Raw genomic sequence first — 20455 nt, forward strand, 5'->3', positions numbered from 1 at the left:
GCAGCATGTGGGGTCTTCCCAGACCAGGGATCGAGCCCGTGTCGCCTGCATTGGCAGGTGGATTCTTTTTTTTTTTTTTCTTTTGCGGTACGCGGGCCTCTCACTGTTGTGGCCTCTCCCGTTGCGGAGCACAGGCTCCGGATGCGCAGGCTCAGCGGCCATGGCTCACGGGCCCAGCCGCTCCGCAGCATGTGGGATCTTCCCGGACCGGGGCACGAACCCGTGTCCCCTGCATCGGCAGGCGGACTCTCAACCACTGCGCCACCAGAGAAGCCCGACCTCTTGTTTTAAGTGCACTGCTTCCAGTAAATCTATTTGCTTTGTTTTTCTTTTGGTGAAGGTCAGGGATTTAAGGTGATCTGGCTGTGACATCTGTGTGCCATTTAGGGATTAGCTATACTTTCTGGTTTCTGTTTGCAGAATGAAAGGACGGGCCTGACTGATACAGAGCCTGTCTCCTAAACAGTTCTCTGGCTATTCTTTTTGGCAGTAGGTGGGTGTCTGTTAGGCCAGGGGTCCCCAACCCATCCATGGCCTGTTAGGAACCAGGCTGCACAGCAGGAGGTGAGTGGCGGGTGAGCAAGCAAAGCCTCATCTGTATTTACAGCTGCTCCCCATCTCTCGCATTACTGCCTGAGCCACCCTCCCCCGCATCTGTGGAAAAAGTGTCTTCCACGAAACTGGTCCCTGGTGCCCAAAGGTTGGGGACTGCTGTGTTAGGCCTTCATTTCTGTATATTTCCACCTTTATAACCAATGTAAATAGGTAGGATTTTCATTGCCAACTTAGTAGTTAGTGACCTGTGTATATTTGATGATATTCTTTAGATAGTGAAAAAGAGTTAAATAGCCTCAGTCCATAAGATAATTTTTAAAAATCTGCTTAAAAAATAACAAACTGTAGCTGTTCTCACATAAAGAGAAAACCTGTAGTTGGAGTTTGCCAACTCCTTGGTAAAAGCATTTCTGACATCTAGAATGTACCCAATCTTAAATATGAATACTTTGTTTCTAAATGTAAAATTGAAAATTAAGCTTCTAATCTGAGCCTTGTATATTTGACTCTCTTCAGCAGATACCTTGTAATGGTTCTGAAATTAGTGGTTCAGAAAAGGCTATGTATGTCTTTATGAGAATAGAGACACTCTATACCAATTTAACTTTTTCATCTCCATGTGTTGTTTTGGCATAGTTCATTAGTTCGTTTATCCATTAATTAGTATATATTTTTTTACTTTATAGAAAGAATGTGTTCATATTGCTAGACACAGCTGAAAACTACACTTTAATGTTCCTTCTGATTTCTTGATACAGCAAATTGCACAGAGTTTAAAAGTTGAGCAGAAGAAGGTACCACCTTCAGAAGCTTTGTTTTCAGACGTTCAGTTAGAAGAAGGAGAGCCTCCTAATAATCTAACAAAATCTGGTATGTTATGATGTTTTAACTTCCAGCTTTTATTCATTCATTTAATAAACTTTTATTGAGGACTTGTCATGTCTCAGGCAAGAAAAACAGCTTGTGCCTTTGAGGAGCCCACACTTTAGCAGGGGGAGATTGGCAAGCCACAGGCGTAATTCAGGGGTGACAGGATAAAGGTAGGCACAGGGCACTCTTGGACCGCGGGAAAAGGGCATCAGAATTGTGAAGGGGGATGAACTTTGAGTGCAGGAAGGCTGATTCAGTGAGAGGTGTGGAATCTGAAAGCTGTAGTGTTGATGAGAATGAGAGAGCCAGGTGAAATAAGGTGGTTTTAAGATAGAACCGCATGGAGGACGGCATACAGGAATGGAAGACCATGGTTGCTTTGGGGATATCAGGTGGTTTGCTGTGTTTGGGTACAGGTTCCTGTAGGAAGGAGCCGGCAAAACAGGCCAGCTTGTGATAGGTGTCAGGTGATAATCTCATGGACTTTGAAATTCTACCTAATTGTACCATCAGATTTGCATTTTTAAAAATGTATTGAGTGCCTAGGACTCGGGTAAAAAAATTGACAGAAGCGTATGGGATAGCTTGGACTGGGGTACCTGTTAGGCAAGGAACAAAATTGTCCAAGAGTCACCCTGGATAACTGATGAGTTATCTAGACAACAGGCTAGATGAGAAGTAGGGCACCCCTTCTCCTCACCCCTCAGCTGTAAGAGTGACACTCAGACTCAGCTCCATGTGGGACTGACTGGGAGTCGGGGGTACTGTAACTCCATGGGCTTTAAAGAGCCCCAGCTGCCCCCAAATCCCCAGGCTTAGTGCATCATCAGTTTATTCTGAGTCAGCTCTGTAACAGTGGACACCCCAAGTCCAGACTGCCCAACAGCCTCAGTGTTCCCCATCTGACAAAGCCGTTTTATCACGCCTGCCCTATAGGAAGAGAGACCATAGGGAGCTGAAATTTCCTCCTCTGGAATAGAACCCATGCCGTGTCCTAATACACATCTTGGTCTAGTTAGCCGCTTGAAGAGTTACTGGAGAGACTAGAGTACATTTCTGTCTTACCAACCCTGGCCTTGTACCTTTCCGCAGTAAAGCTTATTCTTTAACTCATGCCTGGCATTACATTAAGGTGTTGTTGGTAGAACTGTGGAGACTGGTTAGGATGTTGTTGTGTTTTTCCATCTGAAAGGTAAAGGTGGTTTGAACCAGGGCGTTGGTGGTGGGGATGGAGAGAAGTGTATAGATGAGGGATATAGTTAGAAGTGTGAATCAGTAGAATTTGGTGACGCACTAGATGTGGGGACTAAGGAAGATTGAGTAAGGTCCATGTGGAACAACCGAGAGATCTGTATTAAATGGATCTAGAGTTATGCTGTCCAATACGGGAGCCATAGAGCATGTGAGATGTGGCTAGTCCGAATGCGCTGTGTGTAAATACACAACAAATTTCAAAGACTTAGTATGAAATAAAGAATAAAAAGTATCTTATTAGTAATTTTTATATTGATTATATGTTAAAATAATGAGATTTTTGATCTATTAGATTAAATAAGATATATTCAAAGTAGTTCCACTAGTTTTACCTTTTTTAATGTGGCGTTTTAATGTGTCACATTTATGATTCACGTAAGAGTCCTCTTGGACAGCACTGCTCTAGAGCTGTAAAGAGCCAGCTGATTCAGGGGTAAAGATTGAGGACCCTTGATGCTTCGGACTTGTATGAGATCAGCCAGGACAGAGAGAAGAGTGACAGTAACAGAAGTCTGGGGAGAGAGTCTTAGGAGCAGATGGAGGGAGGGGGTGCGCTGGGCCGACAGGGGAAGGACAGCCAGAGGGGTCAGAGGGTGTGATTAAGCCAGAGGAGGGGAGGGGTCGGCAGAGTGAATTGAGTAAAGAGGTGAGAAATAGGAAATGGGAGGATATCGTGGTTAGAGGGTGGGATGCTGAGTTTTCATGATTAAGAGGTGGAATAGTTTGGAGTAATAAGAAGGTCTGCAGAAAGTAATTTTGAAAGAAAGTCATAAGAAACTGTGTCTGGAGTAGGGGGTGCAGGGATGGAAGTGAAGGTCTTTGGAGTTGAGACGGGCAAGGATAACCATATGGGTCATCCCTATGGTATTGATGCTGTTCAGAACAGACATGGAATTTGGGATGGGAAGCAAGGCTCTGAGTCTGGTGGCAAGGGGAGCGAAAAAGAAAAGAACGAGTGTAATCACTTCTCCTGCTTCCAGGGTATGTCAGAAGTGAGAAAATGAGATTGCTCTGAAGTGAGGCCTTTAAGTGATGTGATGTTCATGTCATGGGAGTAGTGTCAGGGCAAGTTGGTGGAGGGCCCATGGTGTGAGGAGGCCGACGATGAGTGTCTTCAGAACGCATGGGCCTTGTTCTCTGCGTGGAGAAACGAGGGCAGCGGCAGGCTCGCAGAGGGAGAGTGGTGGGGACCCACGGCGGGAGCCGATGCAGAAGCCCTGCTACCGGGTTTGCTCAGCTCTTCAGAAGAGGCAGCCAGTAGGCACCTTACCTGGCGGCTTGCTGTGTAAATAAACTCCCCAGTCAGCTATTTTAGCTATTAACTCTTCTTCTCAGGAGAGTGAAAAAATGAACAAATAAGTTGACTTCTGGCTTTGAACTACATAAATACATTTTTTGCGCTAAACTTTAATTTGGGAGTACCTTTTTGGCTCTTTATTTTGAAGGAGGAATCCCGCAGATATCCTAATTCTTAGCACAACTAAGGATACTTAACCTACTGAGTATTCCGTGATATAATTTGTCCAGTTTATTCTTTTTCCTTAAGAAATTTTTTTATAACGTAGGTATCTTAGTTTAAAGTAAGGCCAATGGAAGAGCTTTTTAAAATTCTACAAGTATTACATGCTTTTGAAAAACAACTAAGCTTACAGAACCGTGAAGTGAAAGCACCAGCCCTCAACATTGCCCTCTGCCCTTTCCTGCATAAATCCACTCTGCAAGCCCCAGTTCTCCTTCTGAGCATATGCAGATCTAGCTCTTTTTAAATTTTTAAAAATTTTGGCCACGCCGCATGGCTTGTGGGGTCTTGGTTCCCCCCACCAGGGATCAAACCTGGGCCCCCTGCAGTGGAAGCACAGAGTCCTAACCACTGGACTGCCAGGGGAATTCCCTCTAGCTCTTTTTTTAAAAAAGGAATTCTGTTTTGCTTGGCTTTACTTTTCTTCTTTTATTATTAAAAAAATTTCAAATAAACAGAATGATGCAATGAACCCCTGTGCCCACCACCCAGATTCAATACTTAACATTCTATCGTATTATGTATATATATTTTTGCTAATCATTTTAAAGTAAGTTATTGTCATCATTGCCACTTTACCTTTGAGTATTTCAGCACCTCTCCAAAAAAAAAAAAAGGGCATCTTTCACAGAACCATAAACCATCATTGCACTAAAAAATTTAGTAATGTTTCCTGATGTGCTCTAATACCCAGTCCATATTTCAGTATCCCCTCTTGTCCCAAAGTATGGTCCCAGCTGCACTTGCCTGGCTCGTGTGAACTCTGGTCCCTCCACCAGAGTGATGGTGCGTCCGTTACAGACGTGTCTCTGCTCAGGCACGCCACCCCCCCCCCCCCACAATGTTCCTCCTCACGCTTGCTGGGGCTGCCTTTTGGGTGGGGCGGGTGGGGGGATGGGCACTCAGCTCTGGTCACTTGGGAATTACATATACTAAGTAGTCCTATAAGTGATGGAGTTGAGCACATGGAAGGCAGGCTGTCAGGCAGACCGGCTTCGATTAATCTTCCTGCTTAACATGCTTTGTTTTCTTGTCACTCCCCCACCTCCCGCTTGCTTCCACGTGACAGCATCTAGACCTGTCTCCTTTTTATCGGCTGCGTGGTATTCTGCAGTATGTGTATACTGCTCATGTAGTCCATGAAGATTATCGATCACAGTTCGGAGAGAGCAACTTGGGCTGAGTGTGTGACGCTGGAGTGTACATATGTGTGTAGTCACGTGCGTTCTTAGTGTGTTAAATCTCACCTGTCACTGATTTAGGTTCCCTTTGGCATTCTCGATTAAAGGCGAGGCTAGAGAAAATGGATACCTCCAGCCTTTGATAGCTAGTGAGAACTAACAGTTTATAATTGCTATGCAAATAAGACAGACCTCCGTGTGTGAAATGTCTTCTTCTCCATTTGGGATTTTAGGTTCAACCGAATCTCTCAGTCCTAGAGCACAGACCACAATTTCTCCAGCAGATCTTCATGGAATGTGGTATCCTACAGTTCGACGAACTCTCGTCTGTCTCTCCAAATTGTACAGATGTATAGATGTACGTGTGTAAATTCTTATATCTTTACTGTAAATTGCGTGCTCTTTCACTTAAAATATTTGTTTAATTTAAATTTTAAGATCTTGATATAATATATTTTGTTTGGTATTACATGAGAATAATAAGATTTTTAGATAACAGAGATAACTTTAAGATCAATCTAATTTAGAGATTCTTTTTTTCTTTGCGGTACACGGGCCTCTCACTGTTGTGGCCTCTCCTGTTGTGGAGCACAGGCTCCGGACGCGCAGGCTCAGCGGCCATGGCTCACGGGCCCAGCCGCTCCGCGGCATGTGGGATCTTCCTGGACCGGGGCACGAACCCGTGTCCCCTGCATCGGCAGGCGGACTCTCAACCAGTGCGCCACCAGGAAAGCCCCCTAATTTAGAGATTCTTAACCTGAGCATTCTGTAGACCCTCAGAACCCTCTGATGCAGGGGTCCCCAGCCCCCAGGCCATGGACCGGGACTGGTACCGGTCCGTGGCCTGTTAGAAATGGGGCTGCACAGCAGGAGGTGAGCGGGCCAGCAAGTGAAGCTTCATCTGCCGCTCTCCATCGCTCCCATTACTGCCTGAGCCACCAACCCCCGATCCCATCCGTGGAAAAAGTGTCTTCCACGAAACCGGTCCCTGGTGCCAAAAAGGTTGGGGACTGCTGCTCTAATGGGCTTTGGGTAGTCTGTGAACACCTTGAAGTTGTGTGTAAAATTTTGTCTGTATGTTTGTATTTGCGTCTTTCTGAGGAAAAGACCTATAGCTTTTATCGTTTCTTATAGGCGTCTATGGCTACAAATAACATTTAAAACTACTGATTAATTCATCTGTCTTAGTTTATAGATGAAGAAAAAGAGATGCAGAAAGGTTACATCCAATGTCACATAGGTATAATATACATTTAGTACTAAATGCAACTACTTTAGTTTTGCACTCAATTTAAATCAGCTTCCTTAACAAATAGTTGTCGGACTTCATGTTTCTAACCCTGGACTAATTTTAATTATTTGCTGAAATTAGCAGTACCCTTTTAGTTTTTTTAGCCCCAACTTATACTGTGCATTTATTTTAGGTAACATTTATTTTAAGCATTCCAGTTTAATGATATGAGTATCAATCCCTGAATGATCAGATTTGTCTACATTTATTTAGTGTCAGTGTTAAACCCAAAATAGTTTATAAAAATCAGTGATTTTAATTCACTTTGTTTGTTTGTTTTGTTTTGTTTTTTTGGCCATGCCGCACGGCTTGTGGGATCCTAGTTCCCCGACCAGGGGTTGAACACGGGCCACAGCAGTGAGAGCACGGAGTCCTAACCACTGGACTGCCAGGGAATTCCCTAATTCACTTTTAAAAAATTAATTTGATTGTTACAACTGAAACAGCATATAGAGAGAAGTGATTAAATATAATGGTCATGTAATGAATTGTCCAGATGCCACTGTTTCTTAAGAATATGGTTCAGAAGGGTACATGTATATCTCCTCCCACTCTGAGATGCGCTGTACCTCAGAGTCCTCAGGCCTGAGCAAAGTTGCACAGTTGACTCATTCGTTCATTAGAGTGCTCACGACTTGGTGTCTATTTTAAACTGCATCGTTACTGGAGTTTGTGCTTGGAGATTTTGAAATTCAACCAGAAAGTGCCTTTTGCTCAGTTCTGGGACTTCTAGGGGTGAGGCCAGATCACCTCTGCAGAATTAGATGTCTCAGCCTTCTGCCCAGAAGGGGGGTTTGGACATTGGCAATTTTTCTTCCCCAGGTCCCCCCAGGAGGTGTATTGAATGATGGTGTTAGGTTGGGATTCAGAAACTCCCTACAGTGGAGCCAGGATCCCAAGGGAAATAATGCAGAGCCACATTCCACATAGAACCCATTGTCATCACAGACCCTGGTGAAGTCTCTTAGGTGCTTAACAGGAATTTTAGCCAAACAGGAGGTAGGCCCAAGGACGTTACCTTGCCTATTTTTATTTTCTGCCCTAGGCCTGCCCATTACAGTTTCACCTAGCTTACATCCAAGTCTTCTCCCTCTCTATCTTACCAATCAAAGGTGAGGAGAGACAAATCCAATGAAAACCCCATTAAGGCTGAGCAGGAGAAAGAGAGGGCCTCAATCTAAGCTGCGCATATTCGGTCTTCCTAGCAAGAGGCAGCCCTCATCTCTTCCTACTATACAGTAGCCTCATGAGAAACAGAAGTTAGCGAAGCGGTACAAAAAGAGAGTAAAGCATCACGTATGAGACCAGAGCCCAGAACAGGGCCTAATAATAAAAATTTTGCTCCTACCCATCCATCAGTTCCAAGGGAACTGACAGGAGTCCCTTCTGAGACCAACATCCCACACCTCTAGGAAGATATAGAAATGGCAGAATTAAATTAATCATGCTTCACATTCTATTTTGTAACCTGATTTTGTTTTTACTTAATTATGCTTTATAAGAATTGCACCACCTCCTATTTAGCATTCTTTGATTTCATGCACAGTGTTCTATAATTTAGATTTACTAGTATTTTATTTGTCAGCCCCCTATCATTGAACATCTGAGTTATTTCCAGGTTTTTTTGCTGTTTTAAATAATATTGTGATGAAGAGCCATGTGCATGAATCTTAGAATACAGTACTGATTTTACTAGGGGTACATTTTTAGAAGTGGATTTACTGAGGCTTTTTTTTTTTTTTTTTGGCCATGCTACGTGGCATGCAGGATCTTAGTTCCCTGACCAGGGAGTGGAAGCTCAGAGTCCTAACCACTGGACTGCCGGGGAATTCCTACCGAGGCCTTGTTATAAAGTTGGTTTTATGTATCTAAAAAACAGCCTCTAGCATGAGATCATGCTGGAGTGAGGGCTCCATGAGGTCAGAATCACATCTGCCTTGTGAACCTACCACTGTACTTCCAGCATCTAGCACAGAGTTGCATGAAATAGGTGCTCAGGAAATATTGTGGAAGGGTCACATGAGTGTTTTGGGAGATGCAAATTAGGAAACCATGTGCTGGTCTAGAAAGGTTGCATGGGAATAGGAAACTCCAGGAGGAATACTGGTAGTAATAAATTAATCCGTCAGATGAGGGCAAGCAAGCTGTACTCAGAGCCTACGATTTTCCTTTTTTCTGTTTTTGAAGTGCTGCAAGGTGATGTTTCTCTTTTATTTCACCAGAGGGCAGTATTCCAAGGATTATCACAAGAAGCCTTGGCGGCCTGCGTTCAGTCGTTACTTGGAGCATCAGAGTCTATCAGCAAAAAGAAGGTTTGATAGAGTGTTAGATGAAATCTTATCGCCTATAGTAATATTGTGGGATGCAGCATTAATTTATAGGCACAGAAATTTAAAGCCATTTTGGCAGTAGGATTTGTTTAATATGATTTAATTTTGAGGCCCTTTGAGAGAAGCTAGTACTTCACTTTAGTGCTCAATAAAGACTGCTCTTTGTGAGAGTGCCAGGTTCGCTAAAGTGCCAGAAGTGATACTTAGGTTATAAATTCTATAGGATGAAGGTTTCTTGTTCTAGCCTTAGCAACTGGGAGGTACTGGACTGCTGTTTCCTCGGAATACCAAAACAGTGTTTTCAAGGAAATGTAGCAATTTATAATCATCCCTGCAATGACATTTTAAAGAGTTGAATGGCCTCACTTGGAGGGAATCAGCCAGTCAGTTTGGAAGACAGGCAGTTGTGGCCCGTGGGTTATGTGACTAGAAGTAGTTGCCATGATTTTGTAACTTAAGAGTTTTTAATCGAGAAGAAGGGGTCTGGGGCTGAAGGCTGTTGACGTGTGCTTCTCCCACGGCCCCTGAGACTTTTTTCAGAAGGTATGGTTCGGAGTGCTGCTCTACCTTGCTCTCCACTTAGAATACCTGTTGCCACCTACAGGGAGGAAGCTGTCTGGGGTGTGTCCAGCCAGAATTTCATAGCTGCTGGGAGTTTTCAAACCTGTGAACCTTTCTGGACTTCCAGGTTTATAAACTTGGTTTCTAACTTCAAGACTTTAGATAAATTAAAACCAAAAAACAGAAATCTCCTCACAAAAGAATTTGGGACCATAGAAAAGCTCTATCTTTGTTTGTGACCACCATATGCTCCCATTCATGAAATCGAGAGTTGAAATGAAATTTTGACAGGGGGACTAGAAGAGAATGGAAAGTTAGGTTATAGACAGGCAGGTTGAAGTTTAAAAAGTATTTCCAAGTCTGAGCGCTCACATTTTTTTATGGTATGGGAGGTAGAATTAGGAAACACTTGTCTAATATTAGGGAAATGGTTAAGTAAATTGTGGTATATTCCATATAGTGGAATATTACACAGACATTAAATTTAAAAAAATGAAATAATAAAATTTAACTTAAATATGTTAAGGCAAAAAAAAAGCACAGGATACAAATCAGATATACACTATGACTTTATGTAATGAACATACGTGTTAAAAAAAAAGTAACGGTGAAAGCTTTTGGGTGACTATAGATGATTTTTTCTTTCTTCTCCTTACACTTCCTTTACTTTCCACATTTTTTACAGTGAGTATGTATTTCTTAGATTATCAGAGGAAAAAAATGACCTAACTGAAAAAAAAAGTTCATATACTTATGTCCTCTTGTACCACTGTCCTCTTTTTAAAGGGGAGAGTGAAAAGCCTTTTGATTATTCAGTCTTTTGCCCTCATTGCCTGTAAGGCTATTCTCTTTTATTAACTCAGTTTCCTTCATATTATAAGGTGCTTAAGTATGTATGAGGAAGCCCTCAATTTGGTAATAATTAGCTAATTTATTTTCATGACTGAGTTTATGCTTTTTGCCTTTCAACTTTTAAAAAAGTGATCAATGAAAACGGCTTAATGTCTTAGAGAATTTCTTAGGGCAAGAAATTCTTCTTACATACTTAAATTGAATACCTAGTATATCAGTAAACTAACACAAAGCTGGATCACAACAGCTTCAGTAAATTCAATCTATATTATACCATTTTCTCCATTGGAGCTGTTAGTTCTTTTGAAAATAGAGCAAGCATTCAAAATGTGTAGCATTTCCTACTTACCTAATGTTCTGTGTCCCAGAGTACAAAGTGAGTTTCCATCAAATAAATCGTACTTATATGTTGATTCTGTGTTTATTTAGGAGGGAGGGAGGCAGGGAGAGAGAACAGAGAAGAGTCACTTTAATAACCTCTTTAAAGTTTATACAGGCACACCTCATCTCATTGTGCTTCGCTTCATTGCACTTCACAGATACTGCGGGGTTTTGCTTTTGTTCTTTACAAATTGAAGGTTTGTGGCAACCCTGCATTGCACAAGTCTATTGGCACCATTTTTCCAACAGCATATGCTTATTTAGTGTGTCTGTATCACATTTAGTTAAGTCTCTCAATATTTCAGATTTCATTATTATATTATGGTGATCTGTGATCTTTGATGTTACTATTGCAAAAAGGTTACGACTTGTTGAAGGCTCAGACGATAGTTATTTAAAAATACTTTATCGCTAAAGATGGCTAGCATTTTTAGCAATAAAGTATTTTAAAATTAAGTTATGTACATTGTTTTTTTAGACAATGCTATTGCACACATAATAGACTACAGTATGGTGTAAATGTAACTTTTTTTTTTTTTAAATAAATTTATTTATTTTTGGCTGCATTGGGTCTTCGTTGCTGCGCGTGGGCTTTCTCTAGTTGTGGTGAGCAGGGGCTACTGTTAGTTGTGGTGCGTGGGCTTCTCATTGCAGTGGCTTCTCTTGTTGCAGAGCACGGGCTGTAGGCACACGGGCTCAGGAGTTGTGGCCCATGGGCTCTAGAGCGCAGGCTCAGTAGTTGTGGTGCACGGGCTTAGTTGCTCCGCGGCATGTGGGATCTTCCCGGGCCAGGGCTCGAACCCGTGTCCCCTGCATTGCCAGGTGGATTCTTAACCACTGCGCCACCAGGGAAGCCCTAAATGTAACTTTTATATGCACTGGGAAACCAAAAAAATTCATGTGACTAGCTTTGTTGTGATAATTACTTTATTGCAGTGGTCTGGAAGCAAACCCATAATGTCTCTGAGGTATGCCTGTATTGCTTACTGAAGGACAACTTTATTCTTTTCCTAATGCAGTATAATTTCATTAAAAATATTTTCAAAGTAAGATTGCGTCTTGAGTAGCAGCAAGAAGGAGCAAACATAGCCTAGCTCTTCTTAATATACAGACTCTTTTCTGAAATGAGGGCCATGATTATTCACTATTTTGGGACTGGGTCGGAGCTTGGGAACTAAGCTTGATTCACAAGTCTCTTGTGGATGAGTCCTGAGAGGGTAGAAGGAAATGCAGGGCCTCTCAGGGGTGTAGGTAGTCAGTGCTCTGTTGCTGGCCGGATAATCCAAAATGGTAACCCCAAATCATTTTGCATTTGGAGGCTCCTTTTGTACTTCTGTATAAATATGAGTATTTCTGATACTCTGTGTATTGAAACCACTCTGACCAAACAGTGAAAGCCAGGTTCCTGAGAGAAACTAGGAAGCCCTGGGAGATCAGAGTCGTGCTCATACTTGGAGCTTTTAATTCCTGCTCTGTGCTGATATTGGACCACGTGGTTTCTTCTATTTCTGCACCAGGTTAGAGTAGATTTGCCTTCTCTTTCTAAATGCGTTGCTTTACAACCTTTTTGTCTGATTTACTTCCTTGGGTTTACTAAATAGAACAGGTGATAGAGTTAGTAAGAGTTTGAAGCAAGATTTTTCCAGATAATTCTAACATGGAAATATGGGAAGAGTTCATCGCACAACAAAGGAGTATTGGTACCATATAGTTAGGCTAAGGGCCATAGACCTAGATAGATGAATGTTGATTAATAACATGTGTTTTATGTGCGCCTATTTTTATTTCATCTGTGATAATATCCATTTTTCCGTCTTTCAATTTAGACTCAGATTGATGGACAGCTTTTCTTAATAAAGCACCTTTTGATTCTCCGTGAACAGATCGCTCCATTTCACACTGAATTCACCATTAAGGAAATTTCCCTGGACCTCAAGAAAACTAGAGGTACTCCATTGTCCTGGCTGGCACAGTTGGGTATGCTGAACCTGATGTGTCAGCACAGGCCATAGGTTTGTCGTATGTTCATCTGCAATTTGCGTGCATGCTCTGCTTGCTAGGCGTGTTGCCCGTCAGCATCCTAGCTACATCTAACTCGCTGGATCTTCTTTATGGAGAGAACTATATCTGGGCATCTCAGCTTGCAAAAGAGGATTACCTCTCTTAGACTCTGCCACATATTACCATAACCAGTTAAAAAGTGAAAAATCACTATAATAACTACCTAAGAGTGTCAGCTAATTGGAGTGATTTTAAACATTGCGTTGGGTTTGTTAGTTCATAGAAACTGAGACAGCCAGCTGGGTAAAATAGGAAGAGTACTTATCTAAGAGTCTGGGTCAGGTTCTGTGCCTGGCCCATCATTTCCTGGCTCTTGTGATCTTAAATGTGTGTTTTAGCTTCCCTACCCTGTGTAAAACAAGCAGAATCCGCTTGTCGTGATGCTCTCACCAGAGTATCAAGACCATTAAGAGTGAAAATAAATGAAAATACATATTAAAGTGCTTTTGTAAGCTTAAGGTGCTTAAATAAACTCAAGTTGTATTATTATTAAATCAGCTGGTTGTTAAGTAATCATGTAGATAGGGTCTTTGAGTTGGTAATAGACATGGAATCATCTTGGGAAAGGTGATTCATCCATCCTGATGGTTTGTTTCTGACTGAATTAACAAGTAATGATTTCTAAAAGATCAAAGTAGTTATTTTCTAAGATGTTGATCTTAAACAGTTAAGGATATACCATAAATATCCATCTCCTTTAATTACTTACAAATTTATCTAAACTTTATCTTTTCTTAACCATTTCCAAGAGAATTAAGCTCTAACACCTTAAGCTGTCTGTTTATGGAATGAATGAATTTCTCGCTTATGTATTGGGGGAATTGAGAAAATTCATAGCCATTCAAATTACTTTCTGTATTCTGTGGTTTAGAGGAACTCCACATAATAGGATTTCCAAGAGGAGCAGGTTCTTACTTTCCTAATGACTGTTTATAAAATAGCGGACTTGATTTAACTCACCTGAGAGCCAAGTCGCCTCATCATGAGTCATATTAAAACAGCTTATTCTTTTTCTCTTCCTAATGCACTCTCCTTTTCACCACAGGGAATACCTTTTGGTTCTGGTGACATTTATTTATTTATTTATTTTTGGCTGCACTGGGTCTTCGTTGCTGCGCACGGGCTTCCTCCAGTTGTGGCGAGCGGGGGCTACTCTTTGTTGTGGTGCGTGGCCTTCTCACTGCGGTGGCTTCTCTCGTTGCGGAGCATGGGCTCTAGGCACGTGGGCTTCAGTAGGTGTGGCTGGCAGGCTCTAGAGCGCAGGCTCAGTAGTTGTGGCGCACAGCCTTAGTTGCTCCGCGGCATGTGGGATCTTCCTGGACCAGGGCTCGAGCCCGTGTCCCCTGCGTTGGCAGGCGGATTCCCAACCACTGCGCCACCAGGGAAGCCCTCTGCTAGTATTTAGATAGTAAGCCTGTATGTTATTCATATACTTTGTAATTTTGTTTTTAAACAGCAGCCAGATTTTCTGGCTTTTGCCCTTATAGAATGCATAATTTTTTTAGTTTATTCTCATCGGAGGCTGCCATCAGGCAACCATTCTGGTTGATTTCCTGCTTTCCATTCAGTGTGAGGTGTGGAAATAGTGCCTTAACCTTGAGGAATGCCAGGCGCTGATAGTCCTTACTTTATTTAAGTAATGGGACGAAGCAGGGCTGATCTATTTTCTTTCGTATTTTTTCGAATTCATAATTTGTTGCTGTGAGAAAATGAAATACTCTAAAATTTTGGCAAATTTTGGTATAAAGTATGTTTTCCCTAAAACCTTATGAGGGTTATGTAATCCTGCCATATGATCACCTACAATTGTTCAGCTTTCTTACAGAAAAGACAGCAGAAACAAAGAGTCATTTACTAAAGCTTTACTCTGAATCTGATAGAGAGGTGTGTTTTTTGTGTTTTGTTTTCCCAGTAAGATCAGGATCAAGGCAGGGAGTACAGTCTGGTGTGTTCTTGTAAAACCAGGGTTGGAAGCATTTCATGCTTTGCTTTCTCCAGCCTGCCAAGGCAAAGCAAAGAAATGATCTTTTCTGACTATCACTTAATAATACTTGCTATCTTTACTTTTAAGCCTCTAACCTCTCATGACTAACGTTATACCTTATTGCATTTGAACATCAATGAGACCTGTTTGTACTTTGCATAGACTCTAATTAGTCTGGAGGTTAAGGGGTAAATATGTCCTTTTGGTGTTTTTCTTCTGGCTGACACATTAGTTTATTCTCTGCTTCAAATGAATAAATTTCTGTGCCAGCCAGATCTTAAACAAAGGAAGCTGGGTAAGTATATGAATTTTTCTTAAAAAACCTATTTAGCATCATAAAAGTAAAGCAGTGAAATTTTAAGGTATTGATTACCATTTATCCTTTTTCTTTTTTTCTATAAATGAATAATTGTGATTAATAGTCATTTTGCAACTCTGAGTTCTAGAAGATAATTGTGTGTGAGTGCTGTAGCCATTGTTGGCACTAACCTTATCCACTCGTGGAGGTGACTTGGTGGAAATGAAACCCCTCTTGCTCTGTGGTAATAGAGAACTAGTGTATGTTTACACACTGAAATAGGAACTTGGCTTCTTGTTGAAACTGTACATGTTCACTGGATGAGTAATTTTGTTTCACAGATGCAGCATTTAAAATCCTGAATCCTATGACTGTTCCAAGATTTTTTAGGCTGAATAGCAACAATGCCTTGATAGAGTTCTTGTTGGAGGTGAGAAGGAGTCTGTTTTCTTGGTGGTGGGAGATAAACGATATTCTTTACATGTCTGGTAATTTCTAGGCACATAAAAACAGGAGGAAACTGTCATCTTCTCTTTAAGGGTACTCCTGAGATAAGAGAACATTATCTTGACTCTAAAAAAGATGTAGACCGTCATCTGAAATCGGCCTGTGAGCAGTTTATTCAGCAACAGACCAAGCTGTTCGTAGAGCAGCTGGAGGAGTTCCTGACAAAGGTATAGACCTTGGTGCATATTGGGTAATTGTGAATTCTTCCCTAGATTGCATTTTGTTTTTGTTCTTTTTGTTTGTTTGTTTTTTTAATAGAAATCCATTTTAAATTTATTTAATTAATTTATTTATTTTTGGCTGTGTTGGGTCTTCAGTGCTGCGTGCGGGCTTTTTCTAGTTGTGGTGAGCGGGGGCTACTCTTCGTTGCGGTGCGTGGGCTTCTCATTGCGGTGGCTTCTCTTGTTGCGGAGCACGGGCTCTAGGCACGCGGGCTTCAGTAGTTGCGGCACGCGGACTCAGTAGTTGTGGCTCACGGGCTCTAGATAGCAAGTTCAGTAGTTGTGGCGCACGGGCTTAGTTGCTCCGCGGCATGTGGGATCTTCCGGGACCAGGGATCGAACCCGTGTCCCTTGCATTGTCAGGCAGATTCTTAACCACTGCGCCACCAGGGAAGCCCCAAGCAGTCCATTTTTTACAGATGTTTTGTGCATTTCTGTCCTTCACCCTCCCTAGCTACAGCCTAGCCGCACTGTAATTTGCCATCTTAAGAACATTCTTGTCCAAAAGCTGAATGTATGGTTTTGCTTCTCTGTACTGATGCTGAGAAATGAAAAGACAGGTGAATAGAGGGTGGGCATCCACTTCTTGTACCTAGAACACTGGCTAGTCAAATGTGCTTTTTGATGCTATCTGAAAATCTTTTTTTTTTTTAATAACATTCTCTCTGCCTGTAACGAAGAAAAGGACCCTCTAGGTATATAAAGGAGATTTTGTCCAACTGCTGTGACATTTTTCTAATAACATACAATAGTAATTTAATGTTAACCTAACAGTCCACTGAAAGAGAGGCCTGTTTTGTGTTGACGTTTCTGTTGGTCTTCATTTTTGTCTTCCTACCCTGAAATGTTTCAGGCTGAATGCCTCAGGACATTGGTATGGTTTTCTTTTTGCAAAACAGTGTATGCCTTGAAATCACAGAAGAAGTTTTGCTAAAATATTTTATTGGTTGTAAAGGACTATGACATATGATGCATTTTCTTTTAGGGCTGCACATTTGATTATCATTATTCTTTCATACGTTCAAATGGTGTATCTTTTGAGAGCAGTACTAGTTTAATTTGTCATCAGTGAAATGAAACTTTTTTCCTTTTGTCCCCTCTACTAGGTTTCAGCACTAAACACAATGGCCAGTCAGGGAGGACCCAAGTATACTCTCTCTCAGCAGCCTTGGGCTCAACCAGGTACCCACGTTTTACTGTTTGGGATTTCTTTTTTTAGGATGTCAGTTAATTTGCATTTATATAGCTGCGCTCCGACAGCTTGAAGTTGGTTTCCTACTCCTGCTGTGGTTTAGGTTAACGCAAGATTCATTTTGGAGCTGACAGGTCTTAATTGAGCCAACACGACTTGCATTTCAGCAAGCATCCCAAGAAAGGAAGAATTAAAAAATATATATATATACACACGCACGCACATACATACATACATACATACATATACATACACACACACAGTTAAAAATAAAATATGGCTTAGATGGAAACGCTTTGAGTGTGATGGCTTCTGTACACTTGATTTTCATTGTCTTAAAGTGAAAATACTGTGTTTGATAGTATGAAATTAATGGAGAGAATGCTACTGTTTCCAAGTATTATATGAAGAAATGTTGGACATGACATTTTAAGCAAGTTACATCCTCTTTAATATTTTAGAGTGTTTGAAAAAAATTATAAAAGTGTGGTGTCATTTAGGAGTTGGCAGGCTCCATCATTGATTGGCAGAAGTGCCGGAGGTGTTTCCAGTCTTAACTCTTTCCTAAATGTAAATTTTTTTGTGCGAGAAGGTGTTTTTTCCCCTCTTTAACATTAGACATTGAAAATCACGACTAGTTTTGTGGGTTATTTTTGGTCCATGTTGTGACATTTTAAGTTGTCATTAAACCAGAATAAATCATTTTGTTAGATTGATACTTCTGGCCATTCCCTGGCCCATATTGTGATAGAGATCCTTTGAAACTAAGAAGGGCAAGATGCCGAAAGAATCAGTGTTTTAATTATGGGTGAGCTGTGTCCAAGTCGGTAGGAAGCTTTTTGCTCATAGTGAGAGAGATCCAAAGAATGATTCTGGTTTAGCATCCATAAAAAATTGACTGTCTACAGGCACCCAAAACTGGAATTAGGTTTTTAACGTGATTTGTTTCCCATAATGAAAGAATGCATGTCTGTCAGGTATTTATTTCTTTTGGGAAAAAGAATTGAGGCCATTCTAAAATTTTCAGTTATTTTTATTAGTGCCTCAGGTTAACTTGAAGTTGAAGTAGAACAAAGAAGTTGTAAGAGTAGCTATGTATCTCCTAGGAAGATTTGTAAGCATAGAGAATTATCACTGGTATTTGAATGGAAGGCAGGATTTTATTTCACAAATTTGTCATGTGAACTTTGATGATGTCAATATAGATTTGCATTGATTTGCTTTATTTTGCAAATAAACGTTGTGACATGCTTTAGGCCTTTTGTTTACTGTGATGGAGACAGTGAATATTATACTGGCTTTATTATTTTAAACCTTTGTGTTGTATATGAGATTGAAATCTTTGCCATCTTACTAAAGGACAGAGAGCATCCTTCATGCGGTAGTATATTCTGTCAAGAGACAGAAAACCAGTCTTTTACTGACAATACCGGAAATTCTAACCATAGTGAGCCTGGTGGTAATCACTTGTTCTGACCCCTCAGGGTCAGGAGCAGGCTTGTCAGGCTGTAACTCAGCACTGATTCTAGAAGGAATTCTAATCATCTTTGGATTAATTGGGCTATTGGCTCAAGGTTTGTCATTTACAGAGCTTATTTAGAAATAGGACCTGATTTTATTTTGAACGTTAATGTAAATGAAACTCTTGGGCACAATAAATCTCTCTTAAAATAGGTAGAAACCACCAAATTGTCATAAGTATAGTTAGTACAGCTAAGCCCAGGGGCTTGATGCATATTTAATGTATTTTCTTTCCCCTTTGGGAAGATTCTCTTCTCAAAATAGGCGCTGTCATTTTCTCAAGTGGAGTCCTAATAGATCTCCTCCGGTTAGGGGTATTGTGCTCTTAAGTATGACTAGAATTGTCATTAGTAAAGCAGGAGTAGATGAAAGGAAACCGACAGAAAGACTAGATGAAATAGGGCTTGCTGTTTTGTCATTTAAAACATTTTGTTTCTTTCTAAGTGAGGAGATCCTGGCAGATGGAGCAGTGACACTTCAGTTTACCTAGTTGTTGTATCTTCCGTCTCATTTAGCCTCAAGGAGCTATGGAGTTGCTTTTTCTTGATCTGTAATACGAGAAGCCCACACTTAAATGTCAAAGATTTTTAAGTCTTTGGGGTGGGAGCACCAGGGACAGTCTAGAAACTTATCTTGGGCCCCCAGAACCCGGGGTTAGTGGTTCATGCAGACTTGATCACCTTCTTGGGGTCATTCCGTGCTAAACTCACAAGACTGAGTTATAGTTAGGATGCTAATTTGTTAATTACTCTGGGAAATATACCTTTTTAAGAATTAGGATACTTTATTTACAAGGCTCCACATAAAACTGGGCTCTGAAGACTCACCAGTGATCCCTGAAGTGTGTTAGTGACCATAGGACCAGAGCCCATGGAATTAATTGTCTTAAAGGAGCTTTCATCTGTTTATGAAAAATAAGGAATTCTTGGATTGTTTGTTCTTTCTTCTTGAGAGCATTGGCAGTTTCTCACCCTGCTCTTACACAACCCTCCTCAATTAAAAAAATTTTTTTAACATGGTATAAAATTTGAACTGTGGAAAGGTATAAAAAGAGAATTCTGTTCTCCACCTCTAAACTAGTTCTCTCAAAGGTAACCACTATTAATGGCGGCTTTCCCAAAATTATGTGTATTCTAGCATATATGGACTTGAAACATGTTATACAAATAAGATTATACTATTGTTACCTGAAAAAACGGGTTTGCCTCTTGGTGGGTATTGAGCCAAAAGACACAACCAAGGCAAAGAGTGGGAGAAGGAAGGATTTATTACTTGCAGCGAGGAAGGAGAACACCGGGGCTCTTTCCCAGAGCAGTGTCTCCCCGAATGGCAAAATTGGGGAAATTTAAGCTAAGGGTACATGTATTCATGAAGGGGCTTGAAGAGAGGAGAATTCAGCATTGAACCGGGGCAATGGTTGACAGAATCCAAGCTTTAGTTAATTGAAGTCACGGGGGTCAACAGCATCGTTCCATCCTCCACCCGAATGGGGGCCTTAGTTCCTGCAGAGCTCAAAGACGTGCATCCGATTGTTCTCTGTATCCCTTGAGGAGGAGCTAGGGCTGTTTCATTACCGACCTATTGGTTTCTTATTACTTTTCCTGTGTTCCTGCATTCCCTCACTTCCCTTAAGGTCATCAATTACTGAGACCTGTTAAAGGACAAGCATTGTGGCCAGGCTGAGATCACAGAATGGTTTAGGCCAAAATGGCTTCTCTTACGTTAAGAAAGCCAGTCCTGGTGTTCCTTCTTCGGGGGCCTCTTACCCTATCTGCTTACAAAATATCCCTTACTTTTTTTTTTCTTTTTTTTTAAACCACTTATTCTATATCTTGGAGCCCTTTCTATACCAGCATATCCAGCTCTACCCATTCTAT

At 41.2% G+C, this 20455-nt stretch overlaps 1 protein-coding gene across 2 annotated transcripts in view; it reads left to right on the plus strand.

Annotated features, from left to right (window-relative positions):
- COG3 (component of oligomeric golgi complex 3) overlaps window positions 1–20455 on the plus strand; it is a 53137-nt gene that overhangs the window by 23831 nt on the left and 8851 nt on the right. For both annotated transcript variants that reach the window (XM_029210180.1, XM_029210182.1), the window contains exons 14-20: window positions 1314–1425; window positions 5613–5737; window positions 8893–8982; window positions 12621–12741; window positions 15479–15567; window positions 15677–15811; window positions 16972–17047. In XM_029210180.1, the coding sequence (XP_029066013.1) occupies window positions 1314–1425; window positions 5613–5737; window positions 8893–8982; window positions 12621–12741; window positions 15479–15567; window positions 15677–15811; window positions 16972–17047 (748 nt within the window). The remainder of the gene's footprint in view (window positions 1–1313; window positions 1426–5612; window positions 5738–8892; window positions 8983–12620; window positions 12742–15478; window positions 15568–15676; window positions 15812–16971; window positions 17048–20455) is intronic.

This window comes from Monodon monoceros, unplaced genomic scaffold (assembly GCF_005190385.1).
Source record: "Monodon monoceros isolate NGI ecotype Baffin Bay Population unplaced genomic scaffold, NGI_Narwhal_1 Super_Scaffold_8, whole genome shotgun sequence".
In the NCBI taxonomy this organism is placed as follows: domain Eukaryota; kingdom Metazoa; phylum Chordata; class Mammalia; order Artiodactyla; family Monodontidae; genus Monodon; species Monodon monoceros.